This window comes from Aotus nancymaae, unplaced genomic scaffold (genome assembly GCF_030222135.1).
Source record: "Aotus nancymaae isolate 86718 unplaced genomic scaffold, 86718_ANA_hifiasm-v0.15.2.pri h1tg000011l, whole genome shotgun sequence".
Classification (NCBI taxonomy): Eukaryota; Metazoa; Chordata; class Mammalia; order Primates; family Aotidae; genus Aotus; species Aotus nancymaae.
In genome coordinates this window covers 57,605,095-57,631,650 of record NW_026988422.1, presented here as the reverse complement: position 1 = coordinate 57,631,650, position 26,556 = coordinate 57,605,095, and the positions used below count along the sequence as shown (strand labels likewise).

General features: G+C 43.8%; 1 protein-coding gene across 7 annotated transcripts in view; it reads left to right on the top strand.

The window, feature by feature from the left end:
• The window catches only part of ENTPD5 (ectonucleoside triphosphate diphosphohydrolase 5 (inactive)), a 50,982-nt gene that overhangs the window by 22,322 nt on the left and 2,104 nt on the right, over nt 1-26,556 (top strand). For 6 of the 7 annotated variants that reach the window (XM_064375031.1, XM_012438080.3, XM_064375030.1 and 3 more), the window contains 12 exons: nt 6,809-7,095; nt 8,061-8,140; nt 10,472-10,615; nt 16,769-16,844; nt 17,101-17,136; nt 17,747-17,835; nt 18,140-18,219; nt 19,443-19,504; nt 20,449-20,550; nt 22,002-22,142; nt 23,071-23,127; nt 24,543-24,658. In XM_064375031.1, the coding sequence (XP_064231101.1) occupies nt 6,809-7,095; nt 8,061-8,140; nt 10,472-10,615; nt 16,769-16,844; nt 17,101-17,136; nt 17,747-17,835; nt 18,140-18,219; nt 19,443-19,504; nt 20,449-20,550; nt 22,002-22,142; nt 23,071-23,127; nt 24,543-24,658 (1,270 nt within the window). Of the gene's footprint in view, nt 1-3,767; nt 3,871-6,808; nt 7,096-8,060; nt 8,141-10,471; nt 10,616-16,768; nt 16,845-17,100; nt 17,137-17,746; nt 17,836-18,139; nt 18,220-19,442; nt 19,505-20,448; nt 20,551-22,001; nt 22,143-23,070; nt 23,128-24,542; nt 24,659-26,556 lie in introns of those variants that run through there. The other variant, XM_012438083.3, reaches the window with a different exon arrangement.

Sequence of the window (26,556 nt, the reverse complement as noted above, 5' to 3'; positions counted from 1 at the left end):
GAGACACAAGAGACCATAGAAGGAGACAAACATAGTGACAAACACTGGCTGGCACCAGAGTCTCAACAAAAAGAATTGGAAATGGGGCTTTTTTGGGGGTGAATAAGAGATAGTGAGCAAGAGTTAATGAGAAGGCCAATTCTGAAAGGAGTGGATTTAAATGTACTGATGTGTGCATACCTCTCTAGTCTGCAAAAAGTACACCTATCTGCACTGTTTTGAGTAACATATAAAACTTGACACATTTGGATTAATGTCACCTTTATATAACTGACAAATGTCTGGAAAACCTTCACTGGAAGCTTGGAATTGTGATTTTTTTCAGTGGCTGGGTAATCTTTTGGAAAGCATTCAGCTATTATTTTTATTTTTATATATTTTTTTGAGATAGAGTCTTGCTCTGTCACCCAGGCTGGAGTGCATTGGCGTAATTACAGGCCTGAGCCACTGTGCCTGACCAGCTGTTACATTTTTATTAAATGGGTGAGATCTAGTGCCTGAATTTACTGAGTTATTGTTTATCCCTTTGGAGTATTAATTCAACATCTACGATGTGCTCACACCACTATTCCAGCACCAGGAGCGCATAAAAAACAAACAGATAAAAATTCCTGCCTATGGGGCAGGCAAGGTGGCTTACGCCTGTAATCCCAGCACTTTGGGAGGCTGAGACTGGTGGATCACTTGAGGCCAGGTGTTTGAGACCAGCCTGGCCAACATGGCAAAACCTCATCTCTATTAAAAATACAAAATTAGCCAGGCATGATGACACATGCTTGTATTCCAGCTACTTAGGAGGCTGAGGCACAAGAATCACTTGAACCTGGGAAGCAGACTGCGTTGCAGTGAGGTGAGATTGCTCACTGCCTGGGCAATAGTGCGAGGCTATCAAAAAAAAAATTTTTTTTTTCTGCCTACCTATTTATAGTTCACATAGTGGGTGGAGGTGGCAGGAAACAGGAAATACGAAAATAAAAGTAAATTATATAATGTGTTAGATGGTAAAAAATCCTGTGGAGAAAAACAGAAAAGGAAGGTAGAAAAACATGTATGTGGTCAGATGGGTTATAATTTTAAGTAAGGTGGACAAGAAAGGTCTCACTGAGAAGGTGACATATTGAGCAAAGATTTTAACATAATGAATGAGCAAGCTGTGCAAACTGGGGTTGTGGAAAATAGGATGCCATTCTATAAATGTAAGCCATTTAAAAATAACTAATGTGCCAGGCGCTGTGGCTCACACCTGTAGTCCCAGCACTTTGGGAGGCTGAGGCAGGTGGATCACCTTAGGTTAGGAGTTTGAGACTAGCCTGGCCAACGTGGTGAAAACCCATTTCTACTAAAAATACAAAATTAGCTGGATGTGGTGGTATGTGCCTGTAATTGTAGCTACTAGGGATGCTGAGACAGGGGAATTGCTTGAACTTGGGAGGTGGTGGTTGCAGTGAGTCGAGATTGTACCACTGCCCTCCAGCTTGTGCAACAGAATGAGACATCATCAAAAAAAATTTTAAATAAAATAACTAATGCCTAATGCCATTTTAACATAATCTTAAAAGTACAGTTGGAAGTGGTGTTAGAATGTAGTTACTGAGAGCAGAAAGGGGCATTCTATTTGTTCATCCTTTGCTTTCTCTGAAATGTATTATTTGGTTTGACACTGAACACCTGGTACGACTCTGCAGATTTTTGTTTTTTCCGTGAAAACAGATACCTAGGATGGTTTTTTTCCTCTCTCGAAATCTCTGGAAGAAAAATATTTACTTAATAGAAATAGAAGCGGGAGAGGTTTTTCAAAAACTACAATGGCATATTAATAGAAAATATGGGTGACCTCTGAAGAAACTGCAGTCACAGAGAGGAAGGAAGGCTGCTGCGTAGAATACCTCTAATTCACTTTCCAAGGGAGAAGAGGGACCAAGAGTTGGACAAAGCAAGGAGCTGTTAACACTCAGAATCTGAAGAGTCATTTCCATTCTGAATTACTTAGTTTAATCTGCTGTTAACACTCAGAATCTGAAGAGTTGTTTCCATTCTGAATTACTTAGTTTGATCTGCATGTCTAGCTCATTTGCTGTAAAAGAATCAGCGAAAGGGAGTGATTTAAGATGTGGATCTGGCCAGGCAGCTGTCCTGTATCAGTGATTTCGTGGGATGAAGTTTCCAAATGTAGTGTAGTTTATTTTGAGATAGAGTCTCACTCTGTCTCTCATGCTGGAGTGCAGTGGCACAATCTTGGCTCACGGCAACCTCCTCCTCCGAGGTTCAAGCGATTCTCATGCCTCAGCCTCCCAAATAGCTGGGATTACAGGCCTGCACCACCATGCTTGGCTAAGTTTTGTATTTTTAGTAGAGACGGGGTTTTGCCATGTTACCCAGGCTAGTCTCATACTCCTGACCTCAAGTGATCCACCCGCCTGGGCCTCTGTAAGTACTGAGATTATAGTCATGAGCCACCACACCGAGCTGCAATTAACTTTAATTTTTTTTGTTGTTATTGTTTGTTTATTTGTTTTTTTGAAACAGTCTTGCTCCACCGCTCAGGCTGGAGTACAGTGGGACAATCTCCACTCACTGCAGCCTTTGCCTCCCAGGTTCAAGCAATTCTCTTCCCTCAGCCTCCCGAATAGCTGGGGCTACAGATGTGTGGCACTATACCCAATTAATTTTTTTTGTATTTTAATAGAGATGGGGTTTTGCCTTGTTGGCCAGGCTGGTCTCAAATTCCTGACCTCAAGTGATCTACTCACCTTGGCCTCCCAAAGTGCTGGGATTATAGGAGTGAGCCACCATGCCCGGCCTAATTTGCTTTATTTTATGTAATATGTCACCTGTCGGGAGGGAGACATTTTGATAAACTCTAGATACTCAACAAAATTGAGAAGATTGAGAATCCTTAATCTGTACCCCAAATATATTAAGTATTTTGCTAGAGCTGAAGGGCCTGGGAAACTTTGGAATCAGATCTTGTCACTTAACCAGTAAACTGACTTGCATAAGAGATCCAAAGATGAAAGCTGGATCAGAAGACCCAAAACTGTTCAAAGTAGATGAAGTGCAAGTCAGGAAGTCTTACCTTAGAGGATAGAAAAGGCATTGCTCATTAATACCAGAAGAAAATGGCAGGGAAAATATATTTTTATATACATACATATATATGAAAAAAAATTTTTTTTTTTTTTTTGAGACAGAGTCTCACTCTGTCGCCAGGCGCCAAGCTGGAGTGCAGTGGCACAATCTCGGCTCACTGCAACCTCTGCCTCCCAGGTTCAAGCAATTCTCCTGCCTCAGCCTCCCGAGTAGCTGGGACTACAGGTGCACGCCACCACGCCCAGCTAATTTTGTATTTTTAGTAGAGACAGGGTTTCACCATGTTGGCCAGGATGGTCTCGATCTCTTGACCTCGTGATCCGCCCGCCTCAGCCTCCCAAAGTGCTGGGATTACAGGCTTGAGCCACCGCGCCCGGCTGAAAATATTTTTAAAATAAAAATAAAATATATAGAATATATCTTATATGTAAATATACAGAGCAGAAAAATTAGCCAGCAGACAGTTGGCAATTTCTGGAGATGTTTTTGGTTATTACAACTGGTTGTGGGTGGAGAGGTGGGATGTGCTGCTGACCTCTAGTGGATAGAGGCTGGGAATATTGCTAAATATCCTACTTTACACAGGACAGGACCCACATCAAAAACCTATCCAGCTCTAAATGTCTTTTGTTTTTTGGTTGTTGTTTTTTTTTTTGAAACAGAGTGTGGCTCTGTCACCCAGGCTGGAGCACAGTGGTGCAATCTTGACTCACTGCAGCCTCCGCCTCCCAGGTTCAAGCGATTCTCCTGCTTCAGCCTCCCAAGTAGCTGGGATTACAGGTGTGTACCACCGCACCTGACTAATTTTTGTATTTTTAGTAGAAACGGGGTTTTACCATTTTGGCCAGGCTGGTCTCAAACTCCTAACCTCAAGTGATCCACTGGCATTGACCTCATAAAGTGCTGAGATTACAGGTGTGAGCCACTGCCCCTAAATGTAAATAGTGCTAAGATTAAGAAACCCTGACCTTGAAGAACTCCAATTCTCTTTTACCGTTGAAATCATAGGACACTGTCTGAACTTTACAGGAGGCCAGGTACAAACCACCAAAACAAAAAGAACTTCATTTTTGTGTTTGCTTCTCATTTAATGTCCATCCAGAAAAAAAGACGGGGCAAAAAAAGTTACTAATAAAGCAACTATGTAGGATGGATTCTGTGATTCCATTGAATATTACCAAGTGGTTTTTCTTCCTTTTTTTTTTTTTATGAGATGGAGTCTTTCTCTGTCACCCAGACTAGAGTGCAGTGGTGCAATCTAGACTCACTGCAACCTCCGCCTCCTGGATTCAAGCAATTCTCCTGTCTCAGCCTCCTGAGTAGCTGGGACTACAGGCACATGCCACCATGCCCAGCTAATTTTTGTATTTTTAGTAGAGATGGGGTTTCATCATATTGGTCACGCTGGTCTTGAACTCCTGACCTCAAGTGATCCACCCGCCTTGGCCTCCCAAAGTGCTGGGATTACAGGCATGAGCCAACTTGCCTAGCCACAAGTGTTTTTTATCATAGGTTTCAAGAACATTCAAACTCACTATAATGACTTTGTTGAGGAATGATGAAAAAAAAAAAAGCCTTCTATACATTTAAAAAATTATTTCCCAGTGATAACAAATCTGGCCGGGTGAAGTGGCTCACACTTGTAATCCCAGGACTTTGGGAGGCCGAGGCAAGTGGATCTCTTGAGCCCAGGAGTTTGAGACCAGCCTGGGTGACATGGCAGAACCCCATCTCTGCCCCCCAGAAAAGAAAGCCAGGTATGGAGGCACACATGTGTAATCCCCAACCACTCGGGAGGCTGAGGTGGAAGGATCATTTGAAGCTGGGAGATAAAGATTGCAGTGAACTGTGATTGTTCCACTGCACTCCAGCCAGGGTGACAGAGTAAGTCCCTGTCTCAAAAAAAAAGGTGGAGAGTGAAGAAAGAGGGAGGGAGAAACGGGTATTTATATTCTAAAGGGGAAACCATCAAAATGGAAAGGAGAAATTAGACTCAACAATAGGAGCAGAGTGACAGAGAGCCTTTGAGTATGTGAGATCCACCCTACAATTACTATTTTTTATTTTTAGAGACAAGGTCTTGCTTTGTCACCCAGGCAAGAGTGCAGTGGCCAGATCATAGCTCACTGTAACCTTGAGCTCCTGGACTCAGGTGATCTTCCTACCTCAGCCTTCCAAGTACCTGGGACTACAGGCATGTGCTACCATACCTGACTTACTTATTTGTTGAGATGAAGTCTTGCTGTGTCGCCCAGGCTGGAGTGCAGTGGCATGATCTCTGCTCACTGAATCTGCCTCGCAGGTTCAAGCAGTTCTGCCTCAGCCTCCTGAGTAGCTGGGATTACAAGCGTGTACCACCATGCCTGGGTAATTTTTGTATTTTTAGTAAAGACAGGCTTTCACCATGTTTGCCAGGCTGGCCTCAAACTCCTGACCTCACGTGATCCACCTGACTCGGCCTCCAAAAATGCTGGGATTACAGGCGTGAGCCACCATGCCAGGCCTATTTATTTTTTTTAGAGACAGGGCTTTTGCTGTGTTGCCCAGGCTGATCGTGAACTCTCAGGCTCAAGCAATTCTCCTACCTGGGCCTCCCAAAGTGCTGGAATTATAGGCAGGAGCCACTGTTCCTGGCCCCAACCCTATAATTAAAAGCAAAGCATGGGTCAGTATGTTAAGTGAAACATGCCAGGCTCAGAAAGATATATACTGCATGTTCTCACTCACATATAGGAACTAAAAAAGTTGATCTCATGAAAGTAGGGTAGAATCACAGTTACCAGAGGGCCTGGGAAGGGTAGTGGGGTGTGGAGAGATGAAGAGAACTTGTTTAATGAGTACAAACTTAAAATTAGAAGGAATAAGTTCTAGTGTTTGATAGTTTAGTAGGGTAACTAGAGTTAACAGTATTTTATTGTATATTTCAAAATAGTTAGAAGATTTGAAATGTTTCCAACACAAAAAAATGATAAATGTTGTAATAGATATCCTAGATACTCTGATCATTACACATTGTCTGCATATACCAAAATATCACATGTATTTCATAAATATGTTTTTTTCTTAAATCTTTTTTTTTTTTTTTCTTTCATTTTAAAGAGACAGGATTTCACCATGTTGGCCAGGCTAGTCTCGAACTCCTGGCCTCAAGTGATCCACCTACCTCCGCCTCCCAAAGTGCTGGGATTACAGGTGTGAGCCACCACGCCCGGCCATATTTCATAAATATGTACAATTATTTTGTATTTATTTTTAAAAAGGAAAGTGGTGTTGAACAATGAGAACACACGGACACAGGGAGGGGAGCACTACACACAGGGGTCTGTTGGGGGGAAATAGGGGAGGGACAGTGGGGGATGGGGAGGTGAGAAGAGATAGCATGGGGAGAAATGCCAGATATAGGTGAAGGGGAGGAAGGCAGCAAATCACACTGCCACGTGTGTACCTATGCAACAGTTTTGCATGTTCTTCACATGTACCCCAAAACCTAAAATACAATTAAAAAAAAAAGTATGGGAAAATCTATCTTTAATTCCAACTTCCTTTTGTAACTAGATACCCTTTGGAAAAGGTGCTAAGAGCCCACATTACCCTGGTTTAGCTTGTTGTACAGGTTATTAGAATAGAGAAGAATTGGGCATGGGAGTGAGTGTTTCTTCTTTCACAGGTGTAACTAAAAAAGCTGGTTGGTCTAACTTGAGTGTCTTTGTCCTATAAGCCTCTGCAGGTGTGTGAGCAAGATTGCTTCTGCAACGAAAGCTTCCACCCAGCCACATCTTGGGAAGAGAATGGCCACTTCTTGGGGCGCAGTCTTTTTTATGCTGGTGGTATCCTGTGTTTGCAGCGCTGTCTCCCACAGGGACCAGCAGACTTGGTTTGAGGGTATCTTCCTGTCTTCCATGTGCCCCATCAATGTGAGTGCCAGCACCTTGTATGGAATTATGTTTGATGCAGGGAGCACTGGAACTCGAATTCACGTTTATACCTTTGTGCAGAAAATGCCAGGTGAGTGCAACTGGGACCCTTACCAGAGTCCATAAAGCCACACTTTAGCATCTGTTCCCAGAAACAAATATGCTGAGAGGTTTTTTATGTGAATTACAGAATTGCATACATAGTGCATGTCTTTTTTCAGAGAACTTTGGACTATAATTGAACACATGGTTTATTTGTTTTGTTTTTTCATTTTTATTTTTTAATTTTTTTGAGTCAAGGTCTTGCTTTGTTGCCCAGTCTGGAATACAGTGGTATGATGACAGATCACTGCAACCTCAATCTCCTGGGCTCAAGCAATCTTTCCACCTCAGTCCTCCGAGCAGGACTACAGGCGTGTGCCACCATGCCCAGCTAATTTTTAAATTTTTTGTAGAGACCTGCCCAGGCTGGTCTCAAACTCCTGGGCTCAGGTGATCCTCCCACCTTGGCCTCCCAAAGTGCTGAGATTATAGGAATGAGACACCATGCTTGGCCACAACATATGGTTTATTTCAATGTGAAATTAGCAGAGATCTGGGCTGCCTGTAGTCTGAAACCCATGTGTTCAAAAAAATAGCTATAGGTTGTTCTTCCTCTTCTCTAAACATGGGATACTCCAGGGATCCGTAATATTCAGAATATGGGGAGTGGTTTTGGGGGAAGGATCACATGAGAGTTTCACTGCCATCCTTGGACAAAAGGCTAGGAGACTCTGAAGATTAACTTTCTCTGAATTGTCAGTGTTTTTTCCTCAGGTCACTTATGGAGGCTGGGGAAAGGAGTAGGAGCTAGATGTCCACCAGATAAATGGTAGCAGGACCCTTAGAGATTGCTCTAGTCCCGCTTTCCAGTTCTCTTGCAAGACATTCCTCACAAGTGGGATCATTTGGGATAACTGCGGGGAGGTCATAGGAAAGCTTACAGAGCCCAGCATCTGAAGTTGCCTAACTTTTGGTAACCAGTTCTCTCTCTGTTTTGTTCCATGGACAAAATAGGACAGCTTCCAATTCTAGAAGGGGAAGTTTTTGATTCTGTGAAGCCAGGACTTTCTGCTTTTGTGGATCAACCTAAGCAGGTGAGTTTCTTATGATTTGATGTTTAGATTCTCAATGCCTTGATCATTTGACCACACCACTGCTATTAAATATTTCATGCTATTCACTAATGAGATTGAGGTCATGTGTGAGATCAGCTTTCTCTCCTCAGCTAATCTACTGGATAACATTAATTATATTTCCCAGGCTCTTGAGGGCTGGGTGGAAGAAGGCTAGAAATTTGGTATGGTCATGCAAGGATGACACTAGCTTTTAAGAGATTTCTCCCTACCTATTTACTGTTTAAAATTTTGATTTGAGGCCGGGCGCAGTGGCTCATGCCTGTAATCCCAGCACTTTGGGAGGCTGAGGCGGGTGGATCACGAGGTCAAGAGATTGAGACCATCCTGGTTAACATGGTGAAACCCCGTCTCTACTAAAAATACAAAAAATTAGCTGGGCATGGTGGCGTGTGCCTGTAATCCCAGCTACTCAGGAGGCTGAGGCAGGAGAATTGCCTGAACCCAGGAGGCAGAGGTTGTGGTGAGCTGAGATCGTGCCATTGTACTCCAGCCTGGGTAACAAGAGCAAAACTCTGTCTCCAAAAAAAAAAAAAAAATTTGAGTTGAAGCCATCAATGTGCATTTGTTCACGTAAATGCAGAAGATAGAAATGAAGTTCTATAGGGCATGATGTATAAACATGGCAGTTGAAGGGATGGAGACCAGTGAATTTCATTTCAGAGTGCCTTGATGCAGGATGGAACCATGCCTATACTTGAGAAATTAGGCAACAACCCATGATGACAAAAATCTTTGGTGGTAGAAGATGAATGGAGAGTTTGTGGCAACTATATTTCACATTTGAGCACCTACAACATACTACATCCTATGTGTCTGAGACCAACAAAATAGAATAAGGCGGAATGTTAAATTTGGGGAGCAAATGTAAAGGTATTTATTGTTCACTGTCACAAGAATAATCATTATTCAAATGCCTGATGTTAAAAATAATTTGCATTTGGAGAACTGAAAGGGTGTATTTTCTTAGTTCATTAGCACATGGATAGCAAATCTAGAAAAATTAGGATCTGTTGAAAGCAACTACATTATCAGAAACTGACTTGGCATTTAGAAAAGGTGATTGTGTTGTAGTTGCTAACAATAATGAACAAAGAACAGTCAGATACCAGAATAAAAGTTCACTCAGGGAAACAGTGGATTTAAAATAATGGTTTACATTTATTACAAATTGAGCATCTACTGTGTGCCATATATATAGGTGCTGGTGATTCAAAAATGAGCCTGACATGTTCTTTAGGAGATCATAAAAAAATGTCGCATCATTACTGCCACACCTTATGTGGCAACTACACTCACTATGCATCATACACACAATAGTTAGTGGTGGTTGGAGGCATATCTCCCATCCCACACTTGAGGAAACCAAGTCCCAACAAGGCCAAGTAACCTAAGTTAGGCCACAGGGTTAGTATGCAAGTCTTCTGTCTCTAATGCCTGTGTTTTCTTCACTATACCCAACTCTCCAGCCTAAAGCTGATTTATATGAAACATGAAATAATCAACTAAAATGACCATAATATAAAAGAATAATTTGGCCTGGCATGGTGGCTCATGCCTATAATCCCAGCACTTTGGGAGGCTGAGGCAGTTGGATCACTTGAGGTCAGGCATTTGAGATCAGCCTGGCCAACATGGTGACACCCCATCTCTGCTAAAAAATATAAAAATTAGCTGGGTGTGGTGGCACTCGCCTGTAATCCCAACTACTTGGATGGCTGAGGCACGAGCATCACTTGAACCCGGGAGGCAGAGGTTGCAGTTAGCCAAGATCATGCCACTGCACTCCAGCCTGGGGAACAGCAAGACTGTGTCTCAAAAAAAAAAGAATTTTTATTAGGACTGTCAAAATGAAATGGATTCTCCTTTTTTTTTTTTTTTTTTTTTGAGATGGAGTCTTGCTCTGTTACTCAGGCTGGAGTGCAGAGGCATGAGCTTGGCTCACTGCAGCCTCTGCCTCCCGGGTTCAAGTGATGCTCCTGCCTCAGCCTCTCGAGTAGCTGGGACTATAGGTGTGTGCTACCAAGCCTAGCTTATTTTTATATTTTTCAGTAGTGATGGGGTTTCACCATGTTGGTCAGGCTGATGCCGAACTCCTGACCTCAAGTGATCCGATTCTTCTCCTTTGAAGTGGCCACTTCTCTAGGTTTCTCCTGCTACAGAGCAGAGAGGGGTTGGAGCCCTGTGCCACCTCCCTCCTCTTGCTCCCCCAAAGTATGTTGACAGAATAGACCAGTGCCAGCCACTAAATTGACTGTTCATCAGATGAATGGGTTGTCTTTTTTTTTTAAGGGTGCTGAGACTGTTCAAGGGCTCTTAGAGGTGGCCAAAGACTCAATCCCCCGAAGTCACTGGAAAAAGACCCCAGTGGTCCTGAAGGCAACAGCAGGACTACGTTTACTGCCAGAACACAAAGCCCAGGCTTTGCTCTTTGAGGTAAGTTTTAAAACTGCATCTTGGATAATTCTGCCCTTTTCCCTATATGAATACTTTGAGTTTTTAGCCTTTTGGAATGTGACCACTACCTTCAATATTCCACCACTGCCAAAGCACTGTGATGATTCTGACCTCTTGTTATATATAGCTAATTATTTACATTTTTAACTATCACTCTTAAATGTATAGAGCTTTTTCTAAAAAATTTAAAGTACTTTCTATCTAGGATAGTCTTCATTCTTTTAACTTTTTAAAGCAGAATCAATTTGTTTTTAATCAACTTTATTAAGATAAACTTACATACAATAAAATGTATGTATTTTAGCCCAGACACGGTGGCTCACACCTGTAATCCTAGCACTTTGAGAGACCAAGGTGGGCAGATTGCCTGAGATCAGGAGTTCGAGACAAGCCTGGTTAACATGGTGAAACCCTGTCTCTACTAAAAATACAAAAATTAACTGGGCACTGTGGTGCACACCTGTAGTCCCAGCTACTTGGGAGGCTGAAGCAGGAGAATTGCTTCAACCCAGGAGGCGGAGGTTGCAGTGAGCCAAGATCATGCCACAGCACTCCAGCCTGCACAACAGAGTGAGACTCCATCTCAAAAAAAAGAAAAAATTATCTATTTTAGGTGTACACTTAAACGAGTTTTGACAAGTTATAGAAATTTCCTGATGCTCTTTCATAGTGAGTTTCCCTCACCCCTGAAACCAAGCAATCACTAATTTGCTTTCTGTCACTATAAATAAGTTTTACTTATTCTTACTTTTCATTTAAATTGAATCATACAGTTTTTATTTTATTTTTTTTATGTCTGGCTTTTTTCCTCTCAGCATAAAGTCTTTGAGAAGAATAATGGAATTTTAAAGTTTGAATTTTTTTTTTTTTAGATAATAGTCTTACTCTGTCTCCCAAGCTTTAGTGCAGTGGTACAATCTTAGATCACTGCAACCTCCACCTCCCAGGTTCAAGCAATTCTCCTATCTCAGCCTCCCAATTAGCGGAGATTACAGGCATGTGCCACCACACCCGGCTAATTTTTATAATTTTTTAAAATAGTTACAGGGTTTCACCATGTTGCCCAGGGTTGGTTTCGAACTCTTGAGCTCAGGCAGTCCACCTGCCTTGGCTTCCCAAAGTGCTAGGATTATAGGTACAGATGGGAGCCACCACACCAGGTCAAGTCATATATTTCTTTTTTTTTTTTTTCTTTTTTTTGAGACAGAGTCTCACTCTGTTGCCCAGGCTGGAGTGCAGTGGCATGATCTTAGCTCACTGCAACCTCTGCCTCCCAGGTTTAAGCAATTCTTCAGCCTCAGCTTCCCGAGTAGCTGGGATTACAGGCACATGCCACCACACCTGGCTAATTTTTGTATTTTTAGTAGAGACAGGGTTTCACTATGTTGGCCAGGGTGGTCTTGAATTCCTGGACTAAAAGTGATCCACCTGCTCCAGCCTCCCAAAGTGCTGGGATTACAGGCGTGAGCCACTACACCCAGCCCCAAGTCATATATTTCAAACTCCTTTCTTATTCAGATAAAAAATATAAGTATAGAGAGTTTTGTTAAACTCAGTATTTTTATTTTTATTCTTATTTATTTATTTGAGAGATGGAGATTTGCTGTGTCACCCAGGCTGGAGTATAGTGGTATGATCTTGGGTCACTACAACCTCTGCCTCCCAGGTTCAAGGGTTCAAGCGATTCTCCTGCCTCAGCTTCCCAAGTAGCTGGGGCTACAGGTATGCGCCACCACTTTCAGCTAATTTTTGTATCTTTTAGTAGAGATGGGGTTTCACTATATGTTGCCCAGGCTGGCCTCAAACTCCTACCCTCAGGTGATCTGCCTGCCTCAACCTCCCGAAGCACTGGGATTACAGGTGTGAGACATTGTGTCCAGCCAAACTCAATATTTATAAATGTTATTCTACATATTTGTTATGCAATAACATGTAAATTAATAAGATTTAAATTTCATGTTGTGAAGAATATAAGCAGAATCTCATTATAACAAAAAATCAAGCTGGGTGCAGTGGTTCAAGCCTGTCATCTCAACATTTTGGGAGGCCAAGGCAGGAGGATTGCTTGAGGCCAGGAGTTTGAGACCAGTCCAGGCAACAAAGCAAGACCCCTATTTCTATAAAGAAAAGTAAGGCCGGGTGTGGTGGCTCATGCCCGAAATTCCAGCACTATGGGAAGCCAAGGCAGGCAGATGACCTGAGGTCAGGAGTTTGAGACCAGCATGGCCAACATGTTTGAAACCCCATCTCTACTAAAAATACAAAAATTAGCTGGGCGTGGTGGCTCATATGTGTAGTCCCAGCTACTCAAGAGGCTGAGGCAGAGAATTGCTTGAACCTGGGAGGCGGAGGTTGTAGTGAGCTGAGATCATGCCACTACACTCAAACCTGAGTGATTGAAAAAAAGAAAATTGAAACTAAAAATCACAGCAGGTTGGGCACAGTGGCTCACACCTGTAATCCCAGTACTTTGGGAGGCTGAGGCAGGAGGATCACCGGAGGTGAGGAGTTCAAGACCAGCCTAGCTAACATGGTAAAACCCCGTCTCTACTAAAAATACAAAAATTAGCCGGGTGTGGTGGCAGGTGCCTGTAATCCCAGCTACTCAGGAGGCCGAGGCAGGAGAATCACTTGAACCCAGGAAGTGGAGGTTGCAGCAAATTGAGATTGCACCATTGCACTCTAGCCTGAGCGACAAGAGTGAAACTCTGTCTCAAAAAAATCACAGCAGAAAAGGACTTTGTATTACGGGTGTACTAATTCAGTCCCCTAAATCTGTTTTCCTCTGACTGTCATTACAGAGGACTTAAGTTCCTTATCCAAGGACAAGCAGCCTACTATGTCTCTGTGAGAACCTGAATCCTGATTCCTCATTTATTCAGCATAAGAGTGCTTACTATGTACTAGATGCTGGTGAAGTTATTGGAATACATTCAGCAGGGAACCAAAAAGACAAAAATGGCCTTTGCCTTCCTGGAGCTTACATTCTACTTTCAGGAAGACAGAAAATGAACAACTGAACAAGTCAAAAGAAAGTTATATCAGGTGCTATAGATGCTATGGAGGGAAAAAAAAAGCAGGGAAAGGCAGGTAGGGAATCTGGTGATGGTGTGGGGGAAATGCTATTTCAAATAGGGCAGTCAAGGAAGATATCTTTGATAAACTTCAGTTGATCAGAGATTTGAGGGGGATGAAGCAGCAAGTTATACCAGACATTTGGCCAGATGCAGTGGCTCATGCCTATAATCCCAGCACTTTGGGAGGCTGAGGCAGGCAGATCACGAAGTCAGGAGTCAAGACCAGCCTGACCAACATGGTGAAACCCCATCTCTACTAAAAATACAAAAATCAGCCGGGCATGATGGTGGGCGCCTGTAATCCCAGCTACTCAGGAGGCTGAGGCAGGAGAATCACTTGAACCCGGGAAGTAGAGGTTGCAGTGAGCCAAGATCAAGCCACTGCACTCCAGCCGGGGTGATAGAGCTAGACTCCGTCTCAAAAAAAAAAAAAAATTTGTGGGAAGAATATTCCAGGCTACACTTTGGGAGACTGAGGCGGGTGGATCACGAGGTCAAGAGATCGAGACCATCCTGGTCAACATGGTGAAACCCCATCTCTACTAACACAAAAAATTAGCTGGGCATGGTGGCGTGTGCCTGTAATCCCAGCTACTCAGGAGGCTGAGGCAGGAGAATTGCCTGAACCCAGGAGGCGGAGGTTGCGGTGAGCCGAGATCGCGCCATTGCACTCCAGCCTGGGTAACAAGCGAAACTCCGTCTCAAAAAAAAAAAAAAAAAAAAGAATATTCCAGGCTAAAGAAACAGCAGGGGCAAAGACCAGAGGCAGGAATTTGCTTGGTATGTTAGGAACAGCATTCAGGTCAACATAGCTGGAGAGGAATGAGTTACATAAGAGATAAATGGGAGGTAAAGTCAGAGAGGCAGGGCTAAGGGGTGCTTATCATGTAGGATCTCAAAGGCCAATATAATCACTTTGCCTTTTTTTTTTTTTTTTTTTTTGGAGATGGAGTTTTGCTGATGTTGCCCAGGCTGCAGTGCAATGGCTCTGTCTCGGCTTATTGCAACCTCCACCTCCCAGATTCAAGCAATTCTCCTGCCTCAGCTGGGATTACAGGCATGCACCATCACACCTGGCTAATTTTGTATTTTTAGTAGAGATGGGATTTCACCATGTTGGTCAGGCTGGTCTCCAAATCCTGACCTCAGGTGATCGCCTGCACTTTGGCTTTCTCTATAAGAAGGAAGCCATGGCCAGGCTCAGTGGCTCACGCCTGTAATCCCAGCACTTTGGGAGGCCAAGGTGGGCAGATCACAAGATCAAGAAATTGAGACCATCCTGGCCAACATGGTGAAACCCTGTCTCTACTAAAAAATACAAAAGCTGGGCATGGTGGCGCACACCTGTAGTGCCAGCTACTTGGGAGGCTGAGGCAGGAGAATTGCTTGAACCTGGGAGGCGGAGGTTGCAGTGAGCCGAGATCGTGCCACTGCACTCCAGCCTGGCACCTGGCAACAGAGAGAGAATCTGTCTCAAAAAAAAAAAAGAAAAAGAAGGAAGCCACTGGAAGGTTTTTTGTTTTTCAGTGGTTTTTTTGTTTGTTTGTTTTTAGACAAAGTCTCACTCTTGTTGCCCAGGCTGGAGTGCAATGGTGTGGTCTCGGCTCACCGCACCTTCTGTCTCCTGGGTTTAAGCAATTCTCCTGCCTCAGCCTCCTGAGTGGCTGGGATTACAGGTGCCCACCACCATTCTAATTTTTTCGTATTTTTGGTAGAGACAGGGTTTCACCATGTTGGCCAGTCTGGTCTCAAACTCCTGACCTCAGGTGATCCACCCACCTCTGCCTCCTAAAGTGCTGGGATGACAGGCGTGAGCCACCATGCCCGACTGCCACTGGAAGGTTTTGAGCCAAGGAAAGACGTGATTTGACGTCCTTTTTTTTTTTTTTTTTTTTTAAGTCTCACTCCATTGCTGGAGTGCAGTGGCCTGATCTCGGCTCACTGCAATTTCTGCCTCCTGAGTTCAAGTGATTTCTCATGCCTTAGCCTCCCAAGTAGCTAGGATTACACCACGCCCAGCTAATTTTTGTATTTTTAGTAGAGACGGGGTTTTAACCAGGTTGGCCAGGCTGGTCTCAAACTCCTGACCTCAGTTTTACAGGGGGATTACAGGCGTGAGCCACTGTGCCCAGCCAACATCCATTTTTAAAGCACCATTCTGGCTGCTGTTTTAAGAATAAACTGAAGGATGGGGGAGAAAAGTGGAGAAGGCAAGAGCAGAAACTCTCTTGCTGTGCTTCATCCTGTTCACTTATCTGTCTTTTCTTTAAAAGTTTGTTTATAGATCACTTAACTGGTTTTGCCTGGTTGAAACAGTCCAGAGGTGGTCATGTGATACGTTTCATCTCATCAGACATGAGAACAGCAAACAGACTAGAGTTCTTCCTATTCCTATTTGGAGAATTCTTTTTTCTTTCCCTTGATAATTATATAATTATATAAACATAAGACATAACACCCATATCAGTGGCCTATATTATGGTGACGTAAGATGTTTTTGTAAGATTTTCATTCCCATCTCCTGAAACAGGATTCCTTAAGTCTAGCTCTGGAGTCTCCCCATACTCTAGAGGCCCTAGTCATGTGCCAGAATCCGACAGGAGCTGGTCGTAGGGTACTTCAGCCCTTAGGTATGAACTCCTTCACCACGGTGGGTTCAAGTCAGCTTATCTAAGGAATGGAGTGGGAAGGCTCCTCCTAGTTTCCAGTGTATGTCCAGGTAGAGTTCATCAGATTTAAAAAGTTACAGCGTCCTGATTTGAGCTGGTAGGGTTAAATGTATGCCTTTCCCTAGGTCCAGTTCACTTATACATTTAGATAGTTTGATTTAGCTTTACTTAAAGTCAAAGGAATCCCTATGTTTGTGTTTTTGCAAGAAATTGGTAATGGCTTGCCTAGTTTCTTCTCTAATTTCTTAGGGCAAAGGAATGAGTTTTGCCAAAATTTTATCTAGGGAAAATGGAGTCATTTTCTAAGTCTTATAGGACGCTGTCCAAATATGGAAATCTATTTTATTGCCTTAGGGAATCCTTTTTTAATTTTCCTTTTTCTCTAGGTAAAGGAGATCTTCAGGAAGTCACCTTTTCTGGTACCAAGGGACAGTGTTAGCATCATGGATGGATCCTATGAAGGTGGGAGAGGTGTTGATATGTGTTCCAGCGGGAGAGAGGCAGGGTCAGTGAAAGATCTAACCAGAGGAACTGGGGCCAGGGCCAGGGTCCTGAAGAGAAATGAATAAACCGGAGGAATGAGAAGCAGGAAATAGAAGACAGGGAGAAGGGAGCATGTGCTGTAGACTTGAAATTTAGAGAGAAAAAAACAAGGATGGGTCAGGAAAGAGAAAAAAAAAATGCTCTGGGATGTAATCTTGTCTGTCTTTCTTTTTAGGCATATTAGCTTGGGTTACTGTGAATTTTCTGACAGGTAATACATCCTCAAGTTTACCTTTAGACCTTAACTACCTTTTTATATGCGTAGTCAGAAGAGTGAAAAGTGCTTTCTTTCATTCTGTATTGTTTCTTTTTCTTTAAAAAAGGAAAAGAGGCTGGGTGTGGCGGTTCATCCCTGTAATTCCAGTGCTTTGGGAGGCTGAGGTGGGCAGATCACTTGAGGCCAGGAGTTCAAGACGAGCCTGTCCAATATGGCAAAAACCCGTCTCTACCAAAAATACAAAAATTAGCTGGGTGTGGTGGTGCATGCCTGTGGTCCCAGCTACTTGAGAAGTTGGAGAAGCACTTCAACCCAAGAGGCAAAGGTTGCAGTGAGCTGAGAGCAAAGATTGCGCCACTGTACTCCAGGCTGGACAGTAGAGCAAGACTGTCTCAAAACAGGACTTCAAAATAAAAAAATAAATAACCTGCCTTCAAGGCCTCTGCTGCAATGAGAGTCCTGAGTTGACATTCACTTGCAACTTTGGGGCTGGGGAGCAGTGGAATATTTATGGAATACCTTCAGTGTATGATAAGAGCAAGAGAGACAGGTGTTGGGCTGCCCAGGATATGGAGGATATTTAGAGCTAGCTCTCATTTGACAGGTCAGCTGCATGGCCACAGACAGGAGACTGTAGGGACCCTGGACCTGGGGGGAGCCTCCACCCAAATCACGTTTCTGCCCCGGTTTGAGGTGAGTCATTTAATGAAGATCTGGTTAGAGGTGCACTTAGCAGGCATATCATGGTGCCAAGAAAGTGGCGCCTGATTTTCAGACAGCAGCTCTACCATACTTAGGCAGAGTTAATTAATAACTGGGTGAACATTCCCTCGCCATCTCACTGTTCAAAATCCCTTCAGTTCCTCAAGCCTAGTGAGATTAGCAGCTTAATCTTTCTTCATCTCTGATTTTTTGCTGGGAGGGACGGGGTGGTGGTGTGAACATCTTCAGGTAATTACAGATTCTGAATAGTCTTTTTGCTTTTTCTGATTTGCAGAAAACTCTGGAACAAACTCCTAAGGGCTACCTCACTTCCTTTGAGATGTTTAACAGCACCTATAAGCTCTATACACATAGGTGAGGAGGGGGCAGGGAAGAATAATATTTCATGTTGTATGATTCTCCTAACTTTTCAAAGTGTTCTCAAATCTGTTATTGTATTTGATGAGCAAAAACAAAGTCTTTGCCAATTTCCTAAGGCCTATCAACTGAAACCCAGGCTACTTACAAGACCCGAGGAACCTAAGAGCCTTCTCCATTCTTGGCCTTAAAATATATGACTTAAGAGTCAAAAGTTTTTGGCTGGGTGCAGTGGCTTCATTTCTGTAATCTCAGCACTTTGGGAGGCCAAGGCAAGTGGATTACCTGAGGTCAGGAGTTTGGACCAGCCTGGGCAACATGGTGAAACCCCCTCTCTACTAAACATGCAAAAATTAGCCAGATATGACAGTGTGCACCTGTAATCCCAGCTTCTCAGGAAGCTGAGGCAGGAGAATCGTTTGTACCTGGGAGGCAGAGGTTTCAGTGAGCCAAGATCATGCCACTGCACTCCAGCCAGGGCGAAAGAGCAAGAGTCAGTATCCAAAAAAAAAAAAGTCAAAAGTTTTCTCTAGACCAGACACAGTGGCTCATGCCTATAATGCTAGCATTTGGGAGTCCAAGACGGTTGGGTCACCTGAGGTCAAGAGTTCAGGACCAGCCTGGCCAAAACATGGTAAAACTCCGTCTTTACTAAAAATACAAAGATTAGCTAAGTGTGGTGGCACACGCCTGTAATCCCAGCTACTGAGGAGGCTGAGGCAGGAGAATCACTTGAACCCAGGGGGCGGAAGTTGCAGTGAGCTGAAATTTCACCATTTAACTCCAGCCTGAGCGAAAGAGCAAAACTCCATCTGAAAATTCTCTAAAGAGAAGACACTTAAAGAAGGCTCAGGCAAAGGTCCTTCCCAGCTCCTTTGAGCTAGCCTTCCGATGTTCAGAATCCAGCCTGGAATTTGATCCCAATTGGGACTGGGAGCTAAGCTAAAGAGAGCTGGAATGGTTCCTAGTGTGGGACCCTAGGAATTGTCACTGTCTCTAGCCTTTGAATGATAATATGGGGAATTCTTTCTGTATAGCTTTCATCCAAACTGTGCAGAAGTTACCCCTTGTTGACCATAGGAGATGAATATGTCACAGAGACAGAACAAGGTTTTCATCTTTCCAGAGGGAAACAGAAACCATGTTACTTTTGAAAGCGGTAGCTTTAGGCTAGAGAACTTCAGGACCAGCACAAAATTGGCCAATCCTGTATTTTACAGTTACCTGGGATTTGGATTGAAAGCTGCAAGACTTGCAACCCTGGGAGCCCTGGAGACAGAAGGTTTGTCTTGGTACCTGTGCTGGGTGGGGGATGGTGAGGGTGACACAGATACTCTGCTTGCTTCTTCCCTTCCTTGATAGCCATTCTATGGAGGAAAAGCTTATCCTGAATCAGGAAGCAAATGTCATATAGTGGACCTAATAACAGCAAATTCCTTTTCTATTTTATAAGTTTAGAAGTTTTGGTGTATATTATTAGCCATTTTTAGAACGAAGTCTACTTGTACAGGGGAACAGCCTATGTCTAGGAGGCTGAAGTGTCTGCAGAAATCCCAGGCTTTAAGAATACATTTGGCAGGAGCTTGCTCAAGCCCTGAGCTTTACGTTGGAAGCACAGGAAGCAGGGTCTCTTCTACATGCAGGTGGAACAACTGAGTAACTCCATCTCTTCACAGTTGCGCTCAGGCAGAACTGGGTTCAGTCCCAGTGTTACCATTTGAGGCATATTAGTTAACCTCTCCGTGCCCCTTGCCTCACATTAAATGAGAATTTGCATTTAAGGCACTTTGTACAGTAAGCTATTATTGGAATGACATCTATTTTGCATTTCAGAGTTTACAAAACATCTTCAAGTATATTTCATTTAAGCCTCTCGGTAGCCAGTGAGGAAGGTAGCATAGCATTTCTTTCCTGTTTTTAGAAAGGTGTGGGAACTTACTCTGTTGTAGGTTTTGGATCTCTTTGAGATGTGATGAAATCCATGGACCCTTTTGGCAAAAGCACATGTGCATGAAAATTTGCTTCTGGTTTCGGGGTTCACCAACCCCACAAAGCCTATCTGTGAATCTTGAGTTAAGGATTTCTGTCACAGGATGTGGTCAAGGAATGAATTTCCTAAGATTTTAAGGCCCAGCTGCCATGGTGATTCTTTTTCTCCTCAGTGGCTTTTTGCTTGCCTTCCTCCCTCTCTCTCTCTTACTTACCTTGTGCCCTGGATTCCTGCAGGGACTGATGGACACACTTTCCGGAGTTCCTGTCTACCGAGATGGTTGGAAGCAGAGTGGATCTTTGGGGGTGTGAAATACCAGTATGGTGGCAACCAAGAAGGCAAGTGATGTTTTTTCACTAAAGTTACCTTTACAATGGAAGTTTTGGAAAAGTCCCACAGGAAACTTCTTCCAGAGCTCAAGAGAAGCTTATCTTGTTGCAGGGACTTGTTCCAAAGATCTTGGTATGCCTCCAAGGACTAATGTGAAGTGACAGTGAACAAGGCAGCTGTCATTCTGCATCAGCCAAGTGTCATGGACCCATTAGATAACTTGCACTTAGCCAAGTGCTATGGTGCACATCTATAGTCCCAACTACTCAAAGGTTGAGGCAAGAGGATCACTTGAGCCCATGAGTTCAAGGCTATAGTGTGCAATGCCACTGCACTCCAGCCTGGGCAACAGAGGGAGACTCCACCTCTTACAAATTAATTAAGAAACCTATTTTAGCTGGGTGTGGTGACTCACGCCTATAATCCCAGTACTTTCGGAGACCGAGGTGGGCAGATCATGAGTTCAAGAGATGGAGACCATCCTGGCCAACGTGGTGAAACCCCATCTCTGCTAAAAAATACAAAAATTAGCTGGGCGTGGTGGCACCTGCCTGTCCCAGCTACTCAGGAGGCTTAGGCACGAGAATCGCTTGAACCTGGGAGGTGGAGGTTGCAGGAACCGAGATTGTGCCACTGCACTCCACCCTGGTGACAGAGTGAGATTCTGTCTCAAAAAAAAGAAAGAAACCTATTCTGAGCCTAGATCTAATGCAGCAGTGTGAAACCTATTTAGTTAATGGTTAACTATTTAAAGTATAGTAAAACTTAAAACTGAGATAAGAATGATTTATTAAAGGTATATGCCATAATATCAAGAAATGAGGCTGGGTGCGGTGGCTCATGCCTATAATCCCAGCACTTTGGGAGGCCGAGGTGGGTGGATCATGAGGTCAAGAGATCGAGACCATCCTGGTCAACATGGTGAGACCGTCTCTATTAAAAATACAAAAAAATTAGCTCGACATGGTGGCGCATGCCTGTAGTCCCAGCTACTCGGGAGGCTGAGGCAGGAGAATTGCTTGAACCCAGGAGGTGGAGGTTGCGGTGAGCTGAGACTGCACCATTGCACTCCAGCCTGGGTAACAAGAGCGAAACTCCATCTCAAAAAACCAAAACAAAACAAAAAGAAATGAACTTGAATTTCCATTGAAGGAAGCAGGTGAGCCCTTTAGCTACTTGTTTATAAATGCTATGGAATGTAATGCTAGGCAGTAGCACGAGGTTGGCCATGGTTTAGTGAATACAGATTAGGCAGGGGAGTGGTCATGGAGAAGCAGAGCCATGAGGCTGCAGATGTTGCTCATCTTTGTTTTGAAGCCTCTTGTCCCGAGCCTCAGCCTACTCCTGCTTTCGTTGACCCTTCTGCTGTTCCCTCATTGTCTCCAGCAGCTCGCCTCAGAGAGTGTCCCCTTCCCCCAGTACTGTTCTCACCTTACCCCTGTGCACCTTTGCCTGGCAGGGGAGGTGGGCTTTGAGCCCTGCTATGCCGAAGTGCTGAGGGTGGTACAAGGAAAACTTCACCAGCCAGAGGAGGTCCAGAGAAGCTCCTTCTATGCTTTCTCTTACTATTATGACCGAGCTGTTGACACAGACATGATTGGTGAGTTCACCCCAGGTGTCAGTCCAAAGAGGAAGGTAGACAGGGCTGTGGTGGGGAAGGTCAAGGAGAAAGAGCACTTGAGGTGCTTGTTGGGGTGATTGCTCACTTCTTCTCAAGAACACTCGAAGGCCGGGCGTGGTGGCTCAAGCCTGTAATCCCAGCACTTTGGGAGGCCGAGGCGGGTGGATCATGAGGTCAAGAGATCGAGACCATCCTGGTCAATATGGTGAAACCCCATCTCTACTAAAAATACAAAAAATTAGCTGGGCATAGTGGCGCGTGCCTGTAATCCCAGCTACTCCGGAGGCTGAGGCAAGAGAATTGCCTGAACCCAGGAGGCAGAGGTTGCAGTGAGCCGAGATCGTGCCATTGCACTCCAGCCTGGGTAACAAGAGTGAAACTCCTTCTCAAAAAAAAAAAAAAAAAAAAGAAGAACACTCGAACAAAAGGGTGGAAATGACTTAGAATCTTTTGGAGGTGAGAGATGACTGAAACAACTATGTGAGGTCTTTTTTCTTTTTAACATGTTTATTGAGGTATAATTGGCATACAATAAGTATACATTTACAGTATACAATTTTTGTCATGTATACACCCATGAATCCATCACTACATTGAAGATAATAAACATATCACCCCAAATTTCTTCCTGTTTATGATCACTTTTCTTCTTATCACAAAAGTTGTATTTTTGCTTAATTGTGAAAGTATATGTACATGATATGTCATGGCCTGAGAGATATGAATTAATTTCCAATTGTGTTGTATGGGTCTGTTTTTTTCATTGTGGTTAAATATACATAACATGGAATCGATTATAAATAAAATAGGGTGCATAGATTACATTATGTACATGTATATAATGAATTAATTTCCTTATGCTTCCTTGAAGGCATTTTGATATCAGCTAATGTTTGTTTTATTTCAGATTATGAAAAAGGGGGTATTTTAACAGTTGAAGATTTTGAAAGAAAAGCCAGGGAAGGTGAGTATCGAGGGAAGCCCTTGAAGGCAAGCCTATGAGACTGCCTGCCAACTCTAGTGACCAAAAGCAGCACCTCAGTCAGCTCAGAAGGTGTGTCAGAAGACTGGTTTCAGCCAGGTGTGGTGGCTTACGCCTGTAATCCCAGGACTTTGGGAGGCTGAAGCTGGCAGATCATGAGGTCATGCGATTGAGGCCATCCTGGCCAACATGGTGAAACACTATCTCTACTGAAAATACAAAAATTAGCTGGGCATGGTGGCGTGCACCTGTAGTCCCAGCTACTTGGGAGGCTGAGTCAGGAGAATTGCTTGAAACTGGGAGGTGGAAATTGTAGTGAGCCAAGATAGCACCACTGCACTCCAGCCTGGGCAACAGAGCAAGAATCCAACTCAAAAAAAAAGCTTTAGGGAAATGGTGAAGACCTTCTACATTTCTTGCTTTCTTTTTTAAATTGAAACAGTGTTATCAGTGTTAATAAAACACTAAGCATCAAAATACATGGGAAATAGCAACAGAGGCTTCCTTGAGAGACTCAGTCAAAACTACCAATGAGAGGTCGGCACAGTGGCTCGAGCCTGTAGTCTTGGCCACTTGGGAGGCTGAGGCAGGAGGATCGTGTGAACCCAGGGTCTTGAGGCTGCAAGGAGCTGTGATCATGCCATTGCACTCCAGCCTGGGTGACAGCATGAGACCTTCCCTCTAAAAAAAAATAATTAATAAATTTTTAAAAATTTAAAAATAAAATGCAAATGATCTTATCCAGTAGCCCATAATAGGGTTAAATAATATTTTCCTGTCTTTTGGGCCTCAGCATTAATCATAGATAAGGGACTTAGAATTAAGTCCCCACAATAGGTCATAGAAACTTAAGCAAATAAACTAGAGCCCATGTAAATTTGAATAGATAATCAAAGCAGAGATGTGCAAGTTCTTAAGAAGCTGCGGTCTTCCAGAGGCAGTCAGTGCAGTCTAGTCTCTGAGATGCCTAGGTGTTACCCAAAGGGAGACTTCTGCCTTGCTTATTCTACTTCTTCCCTCCCATCTTCTTTTTCTGAGACAGTCTTGCTCTGTCACCCTGGCTGGAGTGCAGTGGTGCAATATCAGCTCACTGCAACCTCTGCCTCCCAGGTTCAAGTGATTCTCCTGCCTCAGCCTTCTGAGTAGCTGGAATTACAGGTGCACATCACCATGCCCGGCTAATTTTTGTATTTTTAGTAGACATGGGGTTTCACCATGTTGGCCAGGCTGGTCTCGAACTCCTGGCCTCAAGTGATCTGCCTACCTTGGCCTTCCAAAGTGGTGGGATTACAGGCATGAGCCACTACGCCCAGCCTGCTTATTCTACTTCTAAGAGAAAATCCTACACCTCTCAGTTAGTTGCAAACTTGAACTCCACTGTTCACTCTCTTTTTCAGTGTGTGATAACTTGGAAGACTTCACCTCAGGCAGTCCTTTCCTGTGCATGGATCTCAGCTACATCACAGCCCTGTTAAAGGATGGCTTTGGTTTTACAGATAGCACAGTCTTGCAGGTAAGAGACAGGACACCAGAGTCCCATAACAGTCCTCTTTTGTGGGGGTTGAGAAGGAGTAAGAGCTTGTTCAGTAATCAGAGTAGCTAAAAGTGAAATTATAAGGTATTTTTGTTTGGGCTATGGACAAAGTACTGTGCTGGGCACCAGGAATGTGGGAAATTACCTCCATGTAGTGGTAGCCTCTGAGTATATTACCAGGCAAGCTATCCCAGAGGTCACAGAACAGAAAGACCAGCAGCCCAAATTTAGATGCCAAGTCACATGGTTGATATATTTATTTTTTTGAGACGGAGTCTCTTGTCGCTCAGGCTGGAGTGCAATGGCATGATCTTGGCTCACTACCTTTGCCTCCTGGGTTCAAGCGATTCTCCTGCCTCAACCTCCCAAGTAACTGGGATTATAGGCATAAGCCACCATGCCCAGCTAATTTTTTTCATATTTTTAGTAGAGATGGGATTTCACCATGTTGGCCAGGCTGGTCTTGAACTTCTGACCTCAGGTGATCTCCCTGCCTCGGCCTCCCAAGTGTTGGGATTACAGGTGTAATCCACCATGCCTGGCCTACATGGTTTATTAAATCAATTTAGAACTCAGGGTGAGAGGCAAGGGGAAAGAGATGGAGAGGTAAACACACAAGACATGGTGCAAACAGGATGGATTTCCACGCTTTCTGAATCCTGGGTTCCGTTTGTCCTGGGTTTGTATGTCCTGCCTATCTCTGCTGCTGATGGAGTAGTTACATGTACTAGAGCTGAAGTTTGGTCATGGGAGCACAAAGACAAAAAGTGCCTGAGGCTCCCACACAAACTTGCCCTATTTGGAGAGGCCCTGGGGGCAGACACACCTGGCCTGTAGCATTAGCTCAGCCTGTAGGAATGGGTTTTTTTGGCAGAGGACGTGAGGGACCAAAAGGGTGTCACCAGTGAGTGGCTTATTTAAGGCCTCATGAATACTGAATGCCTCATGCAGATGTCATGTGTCATATATTTCATGTGTGCCTCATAAATTTAGTGCCTCTTGAATCTTAGGTCTTTTTGTCCTCCTGTTTCTCTCCATCTGTTTGAGTACATGCAGGCTCTACTTTATCTGTAGTAAGTTATCTATCCCCAGTTTTGGGCACAGTGACTAGGCTCAATTATATTAGGTCAACAGAGAACAATCCACTGGTTTACAAACTTTTTTTGGTGATGGTGGGATCTTTATTCAACAAAAGCTTATGTAGAATATCAGTAATATGGCTGGGCCTGATGGCTGACGCCTGTAATCCCAGCACTTTGGGAGGCCGAGGCAGGGGGATCACTTGAGGTCAGGAGTTCGAGACCAGCCTGGCCAATATGGTGAAACCCTGTCTCTACTAAAAATATAAAAATCAGCCAGGCGTGGTGGCAGGTGCCTGTAATCCCAGCTACTCGGGAGGCTGAGACAGGAGAATCACTTGAACCCGGGAGGTGGAGACTGCAGTGAGCCGAGATCACGCCACTGCACTCCAGCCTGGGCAACAAAGAGTGAAATTCCATTTCAAAAAAAAACACACAAAAATTAGTAATACGAAACTGGTAAAAGTAGAGCTATTCTAATTGAAGCAGAGATTAGAGGCCTGAAACTCCTCTATCACTTGGCCTCCCTTTTTCCTTTGAAGCATTTCCAAGAAACGACTAAAAATTGATAAACACTAATCTAATCCTTTTTTTTTTTTTGAGAGGGAGTCTTGCTCTTGTCACTCAGGCTAGAGTGCAGTGGTGCAATCTCAGCTCACTGCAACCTCCGCCTCCCAGGTTCAAGCAATTCTCCTACCTCAGCCTCCCGAGTAGCTGGGATTACAGACACATGCCACCATGCCAGCTAATTTTTGAATTTTTTAAAGTAGAGATGGGGTTTCATTATGTTGGCCAAGC